Below are 12,222 nucleotides of genomic sequence, written 5' to 3' on the forward strand. Positions count from 1 at the left end.
ACATTATTTATTTTTTTTTAAAAGAAGTTAAAAAAACTCAAATTATTTTTTTTAAAAAAAATTGAAAACCAGTGGGTGGCATGGTCGGCCACCCACCAAAGAGCCGGGGGTGGCCGGTCACTCCCGATGAGAATCGGAGGTGGCTTGTGTCACTCCCGAAAGCTCCGGGGGCCGGCCACTATAAGGTTTTTTTTTTTTGTTTTGTTTTTTAAATTGAAAGAAAATAGAAAAATAATGAGTCATTCCATTTCAGGGTCTATTTTGCGAACCAAACGAAACCTAAATTTTTAAAAACTTTATTCACTCCTCCCCCAAAAATAAAATGTTTATGAAATACAAATAATCCAAGTTGATTTAAAGCAAAAAGGAAAAAAAAAAAAGACAAAAACTTACTATTTTTGTTGTTTCCAATTTTAACTTGTAATTCAAATAATGTCGTATATATATATATGATGTATTTGATCATTAATACATAAATAATTAGCCAATTTTTTTATTTTTATTTTTATCATTAAGCTAATTAATCTTCTCTATAATTGAGGTGGTTCCAATTAAACTTACCAAAAACAGCTAGGACTACTTCCCGCATATCTAGGCGACGAGTTGAGCAATTCCCTTTTGTCTCTTTTGGGGCTAAACTAAATAGGTATTGAATATCGCATTAATTAGCCTCGATAAAATAATATAATGCACGTTGATTTTCCCCTTTAAATAAAAGTTTGACTATGAGTATAACAACAATAATTAACAATATGCTTACAGGTGGATCTGAGCTAAGAAACTATATATTTTTCAAAATATTGTGGCAATATTTGGTTTTATTTTTTATTTTTATTCTGAAAACTTCAAATAAAATCTTCCTGAAAAATATTGTTAAAAAATTTAGTTGAGAAATTATAAAACCCTATGCATTAGAGCCTAAATACATAAACCAGTACTGTATATTTCATACGGACTCTAAGGTAATTCCAAATGTATACTTTTAACTTTTTGAGCACCCAACTTTGTTCGGTCCGTAGGATATTGGAATGGACTTTTTACTCTCATTTTCATTGGCTCACACAAGTAGTTTAAGAGAATGGGAGACTGCTGGAATAAACTTTTCATTCTTATTCCTGTTAGCTCACACCGGCTACTGGCCTAAGAGAATGGAGGGTTATTGGAATGAAGAGCCTCAACGCTTACGAACGGCCTAAGCCCAAACACGATGGGTTCCCCTCCTAGCTCGAGGCCTTGCCGACGTAGCCCAAGCAAGGCACAACCTCAACGCCTATGAATGACCTAGATGCAAGCGTGCTGATCATGCCTCAAACTAGTCCCACCAAGACTGTATATATGATGCGGCATAAATCACTACGTACTAGATATCACCCTAAAAATAGAGCACATGCAAGAAACCATAACGCCAGGAAATGAAATTACTCAGCTTCAACAAGAAACTGTGCTTCATTTGGAAAGCCTCCAACGGTTGACTACCCGCCTAGCTCCCAAAATTAAGGAAAATCATGCAGATATCGGAAGCTTGGAAAACACCACAGCCGATTCAACTAGGAATCACTTCCTTAGACGTACTTTAAGAGTCGTTCTATAAAACCCTAAGTAGAGCTCCAACCCAAGACACCTACTCTCTTACACTTGAATACTCCGTTTACTCTTACTTATTGTGTTATGTTTAATGTTATTTTGATTTACTTGTTACTGGCTTTAGTATTTGAGGTGGTGTCGCCACTATTCTCCTCTTGCATGGACCAGCATGGCGCATCACACCCGATTTTCTGTTTATCTTGTAAGACCGCGAGACCACCGACCGCCAGGCGTAACAACTGCATTAATTAACACATATAATGCATTTATTTTTTTGTAATATTTTCATATTCTATATTCTAAAATAATGCTATTTTCTAACTTGTTTGAGTTTTTCATTAGAGTAAAGACATTTTTTGGGGGGGGATAAAGAGGAGAAACTCCGTTTAATGCATGCGTGGGTAAATTAATATAAGTTGATATCTTTTAAATATCTTGTAAAAGATATTATTTTATTTGCGCCTAATATATATATATAGACCGATAACATCTTCCTTTTCGAATGTTAAATTTGCCTAATATTGTTTAATTGCTAGCATCTTCCTTTTTGAACGTTAAATTTATACTTAATGCAATTAAACCTAGCTATCTTTAGCAAAGAAAAATTAATGCTATATATATATATATATGAGTAAATTAAGGGAAATGAAATATATATTTTTTTAACTTACGAAATAATATTTGCTTCCCATTGATAATATAACCGTTTCCTATCATGGATATGAAATTATTAGGGACCTTTTGGTTTCAAAGTTTGGAAATTCAATCATTCAACTCAAATTACATTTTTTACTTTTTTATTTTATTTTTTTGACATGTCCGCATAAGAGGGGAGGGAGAATTCGAATTAGTGACCTCCGCTTCATAAGGCGTAATCCTCAGCCGATTAAACTACCCATTGGAACAACTTAAATTACTTTTAATTACGTACCAAGGAAAGAAAATTCTTGATCGTGGATTATTCTAATTATATGATGTGTATATATATATATATAGGTGTATAAATAAATCACTTCACCAGCTATTCTTCCATGCGATATCATGACAAGCACTCCAGTAAATGAGCCTTGCACGTAGTATATATACGCTGTTGATGCTTCCATATATATATATATATATATATATATACAAACCCAGAGACAAAGTAGACAGATCATAAAAGAACATGTCTTCTTTCAAAGCCTACGGCAAAGTGGATGAAGCCGAGCAGGCAAAGCTCGAGGCTGGTCGGAAGAGACGAAAGGGAATCGCCATCATAAGCTTATCCTCGATAATCCTTGTCGGCGTTGTAGTTGCTGCGGTACTTGGAACCAAAGCCGGTTCCGGTTCCAAAAATGGCGGCGGCGGCGGAGACAAATCGCCTGCCACCTCGATAAAAGCAATCTGCGACTTTACCTCGTACCCGGAGACATGTTATAGCAGCCTTGCTTCTTTACCCAACTCCACGCAGGTTGAGCCTGTGGCTGTCTTCAAGTTGGCAATCCAAGTCGCCATGACTGAGTTGTCGAATGCTGCTCAACGCTTATCTGAGCCTGGCGTTCTTGGTGGTTCCACCGACAACATGACGGCCGGTGCTTTGGAGATCTGTCAAGAACTTTTTAGCCTTGCGATGGACCATCTCAATCTCACATTGTCTGCTGGTTCTGCCTCGTTATTTCAAGCCATGGATGATCTCAAAACGTGGTTAAGTTCTGCAGGTACTCTAATTAAGTATTATTATTATTATTTTTATATTTAATTGTATTTATTTTTGTATTTGTAAAAAGAAATGATTCATTTCTAGGAGTGTATGTTAAGATGCGGGTGTGAATGCAATTACTTGTAATATTCACAATTACATTTATAAAATGCGGATATCACTTTTAGATATTCGTATCCACACCAACCGCATTCACGCAGCTATTGTGGTTATTAAATGTGTTTACTATCCGTTATTCGCATATTAGGTAATAGATATTTTGGGCATATTTTAGTCTTTTGAGTATTTATTAGGGCTTATTTTAGACGATTTTAAAAATAATTTAGGCCTTTTTTTGTGTTTTGGGTTTATTTAATTTTATTTTAAGCCTATACCTTTTGAAAATATTGATTTTACATTATTTTTACTTTTTGTGTTTTGGGTTACATGACTAGAAAGCAACATAACCGACCAAACCTCTTAACAAAAAAATAAAAATAAACGTAACCAATCAAACCAATGTAAACATAACTTATACCTAATCCAAAACGACGTCATTTTGATAAATTTATTAAATATAATATATAAAAGAAATATTTAAAATATATTCTATATATAATGAGTATGCAGATGCGGTTAATAATAACATTCTTATACTCTAAAATTGCTATCCTCATATGCATATATGAGGATGTTCATTTTTACCAACCGCATATGCATTTGCAGATAGCAGATGCGAGTGATTAATATTCATCTGCATATATTATATTAATTATTACTTTTATATATATATATATATATATATATATATATATATATATATATATATATATATATATATACTAAATTTAATCATTTAATTTATATTCCAACAGTCACTTTTCAAGAGACATGCATAGACGGCTTCGAGAATGCAAATGTAACTCTAAAGACAGCCATTGTCAATCACCTGAAGAATTCTACAGAGGCAACCAGCAACGGCCTCGCCATCACCACATTTATTTCCGACTTCTTGGGCTCTCTGAAGCTAAGAAGACTAATGGGTCTCCCCGATCAGCACGATGAACAGCCGACGTGGCTGCATTCAAAAGATCGGAAGCTGCTTCAAACTGTGGATTTGAGAAGGAAGGCGAACATAGTTGTGGCGAAAGATGGATCCAGCAAGTACAGAACAATTACTGCTGCGCTCAACGCCGTTCCCGATAAAAGCAACCAGAGGTTCGTGATCTACGTGAAGAAAGGAGTTTACTACGAAAACGTTCAGGTGGGGAAGAACAAGTGGAACGTCGTGATGGTTGGTGATGGAATGACTTCAACGGTTGTGTCTGCAAGTCTCAACGCTGTGGACGGGACTGGAACGTATCAAAGTGCAACATTTGGTAAGATCTTTGTATGGGAATTATGTTATTTGGATAGAATGCACATGACACGCACGTGAAAATAGATGATTGGGATCAGAAGAACTTCACAAAAATTTGGACAGTTTAAGAGGTCTTGGTCGGGGTTCACTGCCTTGGGCAAGTGAATCCTGTATCCTAGATTGTTCGAATTAACAAGATGGAGTACTTTGCAGGCCAACTTTTTAGGGTGTCAAATTGGAGGAGGATCGTCGATAACTATTTGTCTGAAATATAGAGAATTTGGACAGGTAATTGTAAGAGATTGCTTATGGGACCTATCTAACCGAGTAAGTGATTGGGCAACCCAATTTTTATTTGGTGAGGTGCGTCCCATAAATGGTCTATTACAATTACTTGTTCGAATTCTCTACACTTTGAACAAATAATTATAAACGATCATAATCCATCAAAATTTCTGTAAAATTCAAGTAGCCTAAAACAAAGGATGCTCTTTCGATAATGCAACATACTTCCAAACTTGTTAGATATTAAAATGTGCGATTTGAAAATGTAATTTAAAAAAAAGCACTTAAGTGTTAGGTAGAATGACAGTTTTGCTTTAAAATTGTGCGTTTTAAAAAACACACCCCTTTGGCTACGATTCGAAAACGCAGATTGTTCTACGTTCTTCATTTGCAATTTTTTAAAAATGCACTTTCAAACGATACATTTTCTTTAATTTGATTTAGAATCACACTTTTAGTTTGTGAAATGACAGTGTCAAACGCACTCTAAATTTTAAAATCGTACCCTTTAAGGTTGTCCAAATTTCTATAAAAATTTTAGGGTTATAAAATTGCAATGCTGAATTCACTATAAATTTTTAGATCACATTTTTTTAGGTTATCCAAATTTCTATAAAATATAATGCAACATACATCCAAACCGGTTAGCATATAAATTGAGAAATGAGTCGTTAATTTCCTCTCGTCATTCTTTCATCCTTCCACTTTTGGTGCAGCTGTTTTCGGCCGGGGCTTCATTGCCAAAGATATGGGGTTCCGTAATTCCGCCGGAGCAATTAAGCATCAGGCGGTGGCCCTAATGTCAAACTCAGACAAATCAATCTTCTACCGGTGCCGCATGGATGCATTTCAGGACACCCTCTATGTACATGCCAACCGACAGTTCTACAGAGAATGCAACATTTACGGGACAGTTGATTTCATCTTCGGAAATGCAGCAGTTGTCCTTCAGAACTGTAGCATATTTGCCAAGGTTCCGATGCTGGGGCAGCAGAACACCGTTACAGCTCAAGGGAAGAGTGACCCACATCAGACCACTGGAATCTCAATACATCATTGCACAATATCGCCCTATGGGGACTTGAAATCTGTCCAGACATACCTTGGACGGCCATGGAAGGATTTCTCAACAACCGTGATCCTCCGTAGCAATCTAGGGAGCTTAATCAACCCCGCCGGATGGTTGCCGTGGGTAGGCACGTCGGCTCCGAGCACCATATTTTACTCGGAGTATAGAAACTATGGTCCAGGTTCTTCCACAAAGAATAGAGTCAAGTGGAAAGGGGTGAAAACAATGAACGCTAATCTAGCCAGTAGTTTTTCAGTGGGTTCATTCATCAATGGGAAAGAGTGGATACCAGCAATTGTACCCTTCAAATCTGGCATCTGATTGTGACACGTACATTTCATGGAGATCGATGGAGTCTTTCTTTTTGGACAAAGATGTTTTTGTTTTTGTTTTTTTGTTTTGTTTTTACACTATATTATATATATGTTCATTGGTTGAGAAAAAGCTTGGAATAAAAGAAAAAAAAAAAACACTCTAACGAGTGTAGACTGGAATTAATTAGTGCATCTTGCTTATTTCTAAGCAACTGATCAATAGGCCCTCAAGCTTAACGGCAGGGGTGGACGTTGAGGTTGGTGCAAAAAGAGCTGAATTGGTGAGAGATGATCGAGTGGCTTGGTGAGGATGTTTTGCGATTTGGTCCCTATATCACTGCAAAAAGTCCAAAGATTTGAGTCATTCTAGGCTTACTCAAATCGTTTTAAGTTGTCTTTAGGAGTCGGTTAGAAAACGACTTAACATATAGGGTTTGGATTAGGGGTGGGCAAAAACCCGCACACCTGCCCCGCCCTGACCTCGAGAACACGGTTTTTAGGGGTTTTTTGGTGATTATGGGTTGGATTTTGCCCAACTTGTGCAGGGCGCGGGTTGGGGGTTTTAAAAAACCCTAGGGACCCACCCCACTCCTCCCCGCAAGAAAAAAGAAAAAGAAAAAGAAAAAGAAAGTTAAAAAAACCCTTAAGTTCCTAACCCTAAGCGCCGTACACCCCTTTTCACTTTTTTTTTTTTTTTTTTTGTCTCTCTCTCTCTCTCTCTCTCTCTCTCTCTCTTCTCTCTTCGGTCTTCAGAATCTTCTAGTCTTCTTCACCCCGCATTAGGGTTTTCCAGCTCTAAAGAGAAAGGTTGCACAACGCTTCATCTCCTGTGGAGTGTGAAGTTGCGAACCATGAGTCCATTCTTTCTTCATTTTGGTAATTTTCCCACTCTTCAATCTTCATTCAGTTCATTTTTTGGCAGTTCGTTGTTTGGGTTTGCACTTTGCAGGTATTTTCATATCTTCAAGGGTCTCGTTCTAAGGCGCTGAAATTAGGGTTTGTTCTTGTTTTATAGCTTATCAATCGATGAGAAGTTCTCACGTTTTTTCCTCTTTGTTTTTAATGGTTTCATTATGGTTTTTGTCTTTTTGATTGGGATTTTGGAGAATTGCTTTGAATCTTAGGGTTTGATTCATCGAGATCGAGCTTTTAGAGAAGATGAGGGAACCTGTCCCGCCCCGCCTAACCCACACCCCTGCCTTGCATCACCCCACACCCCACGGTTTAGTTACAACTTATGCGGTTCACGTGGTTGATTTCCTCATGACTACAAAAAAATTGTTAATTAGGTCGAGAAAATTAATTCGCGACGCTTCTACCAGAAGCATCGCGAATTAGCGATGTTTATAATACAAGCGACGCCAACACGTTGGCGTCACTTGACTAATTTACAAGTGTCGCCAATGCTGATAATTGGCGACACTTGCTACTATTTATAATACAAGCGTCGCCAATTAAGCACATAACTTCTTTTCTTTTTTTTTTTTTAATTTTTAATTTTTAATTTTTTATAAAAACGTTTGTTTTCTTTTGCAAGCACATAAACGTTTGTTATTACTAAATCTGACAATTCAAACCACTAGACATAAGGTTCTAAAATTTCCATCATACAAATAGACAAAAACAACAAAGGGAAAACTAGCATCAACGTTTTATTTACTGAAAAAAAATTACTAATTCTGATTCATCAAAACAATGATGAGATACATGGACATCGTTGAAAGGGCAACATTGCCTTCAAGACTCATTACAGAATGCTTGATTCGAATCCATAACCTCCTTTATCCTTTTGACAATTTTAATAGTGGGATGCAGCCAACCAGTGTTGATTGCTTTTATGGATATACGCTATGGCCTCCAATCCACCAGCAACCCCAATGCCCTGTCCAATCATTGACTGAAACAAGAAAAGCAACAATTAATTAGCTAGGTTGCAATTAGATGAGTAGCCGGAATGCAAATCTGGGTGAAAAATCACTTACATCCGACTAGCTATTTTAACAAAAAAATTGGTGAGTTGCTACGCAGAGTTTGAAGGAGCAATACGCAGAGTGCTGGCTGATAATATATAGATGGCCTGCCAGGAGGAAGAAATACGGTTTAGTGACTGACAAAGGCATTCTCGTTATTTTTCAATGCTCACATAAATTGAGGTGAAGCAAACCCTAGAAAATAAGGATCGGACATTCTTTAGAAGGAATGGAAGTTCATACATTTGCAAGAAGATCTCTGATTCCTTGAAAAAATTAGGTTTGAGAGACAATGAGACAAACTGAAATGAAAGAGATGGAGAGAAAACAGGAATCAACAATCAGACAAAACAACTCAATAGGAACCGGATTTTCGTCCCAACATTCACTGAGAAAATCATATACATTCATAAAAGGAACAATACCAGAAAATAAACCCACTCATGAGATTGAACCCAAAACCAATCTCAACAATCATCAAAGGGGTTTCGGTTTTTGCAAATGTTTTTGTCTTTAATACCTTGAATTTCCAACATATGTCCAACTTAAATTCCAAATAAATGACCTTCATTTGTTTGGAATGAAAGAAAGAACCGAGAAAAGTAAAGGAAAATTATCAAATATTTACCTGAGAGATCGAGATGGAGAGCTACAAGCGCTGCTCCTTGGAGGAGGTAGAGAGATATTAGATCGAGAAGCCGTATTTTGTGAGAGAGATTAAATATTGAAGCTGTAATCTGAGAGAGATTAGAGAGGGATTACATGCGGAAGAGGGAAATGAGAAGGTGGGAAAAAGAAAGAGGGAAAAGGGAAAGGTGCCTGGGAAAAAGGAATAGAGGGAAAACGTAATAAAGGTGGGAAAAGTCTAGGGAATACGTGCGTTTTTGAAAATTTATTTTCATTGTTCCCGTTGTTTAAAATACCAACCGACGCGAAAAAATGGTGATTAGCGTCGTTTCCTAATAAAGCGATGTTAGTTTATGTCGTTTCAAAACGCCGACGTAAATTCACGTCGCTTGTTTCTGAGACGACGCCAATGCCTATATTTGGCGTCGTTTCTTTCAAACGACATTAAAAAAAACGTAGCCAAAAACCTTTTTTTTTGTAGTGTCGTGATCAACCTGCAGGGTTGCGGGGCGGGGGCAAAATGAGCAGAAATCCACCCAGCCCCACCTCGTGCCAACCCCTAGTTTGGATTTTGGATTAGTGTTGTTTTACTGTTCAAATGATTCCAATTAGAGTCGTTTTGGAAAAAACGATTCAAATCGTTCGGGGTCGTTTTGCATTTGAAAAGACTGCAACATTTTGGAGTTGTTTTTAGTACAAAACGACTCCAACAATTGGAGTCGTTTTATATGAAAAACGGCTCAATTTTTATTTTTTATTTTTTATTTTTAAAAAATCATTAATTGTTTTAAGTTTTTTGTTTTTGTTTTTATTTTTCTTATAGTAATAGCTGATATAGCAAGAATAATGTTTACATATTCATACACTCATAATCCAAACTCCATACACTCATAAACGATCACAATGACTTGATGCACATCAAGCCAAAAACAAAACAATAACAAATAAGACCACATATGAACGTAATGTCACTCAACTTTAAACATATATAATACAAACCCCAAAACTTTTAAAATAATTCCAAACATAATATATAAGTTACATACAATCACAAACCGATCAAATCCAACTGATAAAACCATATGAACTGTGTTTACATCATTTACAAACTTTGATATTCCTTCTACATTCAAAAGTATACAAATAAGGTTTGTCATGACTGCAAACATAACTTCATATCCTACGTACATAGTTACTCATGCGGATCATCGTCTTGGGATGAGGGCGTGACACCTACATTAATGATTCGGATGAAATGTGTTACGCAACTACATATGGGAAATTAGTAATGATATATGTAACATTTTTAACCGTATAATGAAAAAAAAACCACACTTTGTTAATTAGTTAATCATGTTGGGAGCTAACTTAGTCGGCTGGCTACTGAAGATCTCGCCCTCACGATACCAAGTGACTCAATGTCTTGCACAGCCAAAGTATTTCCCGTTGTTGCATTGGAGCCAACACTTTCGATAATCCTCTTCAAATCCGTTATCATCTAATCCTGTTTTGCCATCCGTTCAAGAGTGATTTTCTTTTCTTCATGCAGTTCATGCATCGGTGCCTTCATTGAACTCATTTTAGAGACATATGTAGGGTCTTGTGACATGCGTGGTGCTGATGTAGATGAGCAACACGTGGATATAACAGGTAGTGGCCCAAGCCTAATTCCACGGACACGACCTGATTATTATGGCCTCCCCATTGCCCTTGCATATGCATCATCCTCAGCCCATAGTATTGATCCATATGGAGAGACCGGGTTTTCATGAATGTTAGAAACAGAATAATATATATATACAAGTTTTTTCGCAATTCTGACGTAGCTCTTTGAGGCAGATGTGTGAATAATCTTGTGATTTGTTTGGCATTGTCTATGCTTTTCTGCCCTCGCCTACACACTTTTTGTTTTAAACAAATACGATATAATGCATTATTGAAAGTTTAAAGACATACGATGTGTTGTACGTGACATTTTTTGAATTAATTACCTGATCTTCAGCCATCAACCATGCGTGGATGCTTGTCTCTATGTCTTCAACATAAAAAATCTTGATGTTTGACGTCGATTGTAGAATTGATTCGTGGGTATCACCGGCCTATATATGAAGACCTCTCTTCACCCTATACTTGTAATTTTTTCTCTTTACTCCAAAGTCCATAAATGTTATCCGTTTGATCACTTTTATTGGTGCAACAGACAAGATATAGAATTTTTTCTATAAATTAGTAAAAGAACAATTATATACTATGTGCATGTCGTAATATATGTTCAACACAATAAGCCCGTAACAAATTAAATTAATAACTTGTTTTATATACCATTAGTGTGGTCCACAGATCTTCCTTCAATTGAGGTGATACATTCCTCCAGTTCGAAGCGCTTATCCCTACAAACTTCCCGTTTCTGACATATTTTGCTCTTAGCCTTCGAAATTTCAGTCCGCTTCTGTCCGTTGACTGTCATGTCGTATTAAAATCTATGATAACCTTCTCCCTAATGAGTATTGCCCAAATTGCATTGAGACCCCCAACATCTCAAACGTGGTATTTGTATTTAAATTAAACACTTGTATTTAAATTACCATCGGTATTTGTATTTAAATTAAACACATGTAAAATATTAGAGACATTACATGTGTATATATGTTGCATGGAATATAAGCATTCTTGGTGCATGAGCACATAAAAACTTTGGAGCATAGATTACATATCAAATGTAACATACGTACCTATCGTACGGACTTGCCGACAATCTAATACCTAAGTATTTGGATCTTGTGTGATCTCAATCTCAGGTTGCCTCTCTGAAAAAAAAAAAAAAAAAAAAAGGATCAAGATTGTAAGATGGGTTAGGTGATGGTATGAAAGTATCAAGTAACCTTGAAAACCCGTTGTCTGTATCCAACGTGAAAAACGAAATTGACTTCTAAAAATAAAGTGTGTGGATAAGTGTCAACAAAAATTAAAGCACAGCGGAAAGTAAATGACACACAGATTTTTGTTGACGAAGTGGAAACTCAGTTAAGAGAAAAACCACTCCGGGGCAGCCAAACCCAGGAATTCCACTATTCAGAAGACATAGCTAGATACAAGACAGTAACACTCACATATACCCGATGCAGTAGTCGTATCTTGATCTCTGACGTATAACCCAACACGAATGCTTCCCAACCAGGTTCTCCTACCTGAAGGGGTCTTCAATGGAACTTCTATAGATATTAGTGTTATATATAGTATATAGGGTTAGGGTTTATACATATATAGTGTGTACATATACATACATACATACATATATATATATATATATATATATATATATATATATAAAATGA

At 36.5% G+C, this 12,222-nt stretch overlaps 1 protein-coding gene and 1 long non-coding RNA gene across 2 annotated transcripts; one reads left to right on the forward strand and one right to left on the reverse strand.

Annotated features, from left to right (window-relative positions):
- The first annotated feature begins 2,716 nt into the window (after positions 1-2,716).
- On the forward strand, positions 2,717-6,470 carry LOC133878833 (probable pectinesterase/pectinesterase inhibitor 46). Its single transcript, XM_062317376.1, has 3 exons — positions 2,717-3,281; positions 4,138-4,641; positions 5,624-6,470. Exons 1-3 carry the CDS (start codon positions 2,750-2,752, stop codon positions 6,295-6,297), a joined length of 1,710 nt encoding a protein of 569 aa, XP_062173360.1. The 5' UTR covers positions 2,717-2,749; the 3' UTR covers positions 6,298-6,470.
- Positions 6,471-8,004: 1,534 nt separating this feature from the next.
- Positions 8,005-8,983, reverse strand: LOC133879537 (uncharacterized). The gene is made up of 3 exons (XR_009902111.1): positions 8,889-8,983; positions 8,273-8,367; positions 8,005-8,187 (listed from the first exon to the last, which is right to left on the reverse strand). It is a non-coding gene; the product is annotated as an uncharacterized LOC133879537 (long non-coding RNA).
- Between the last annotated feature and the right edge of the window lie 3,239 nt (positions 8,984-12,222).

Source organism: Alnus glutinosa, chromosome 10 (assembly GCF_958979055.1).
Source record: "Alnus glutinosa chromosome 10, dhAlnGlut1.1, whole genome shotgun sequence".
NCBI lineage: Eukaryota > Viridiplantae > Streptophyta > Magnoliopsida > Fagales > Betulaceae > Alnus > Alnus glutinosa.

Bases quoted from the DNA above. Each gene is read 5' to 3' on its own strand.
- LOC133878833 (XM_062317376.1), top strand. From the start codon at position 2,750: ATGTCTTCTTTCAAAGCCTACGGCAAAGTGGATGAAGCCGAGCAGGCA. The intron at 3,282-4,137 runs GTACTCTAATTA...ATATTCCAACAG, and splicing joins AACGTGGTTAAGTTCTGCAG to TCACTTTTCAAGAGACATGC. The intron at 4,642-5,623 runs GTAAGATCTTTG...CTTTTGGTGCAG, and splicing joins GTATCAAAGTGCAACATTTG to CTGTTTTCGGCCGGGGCTTC.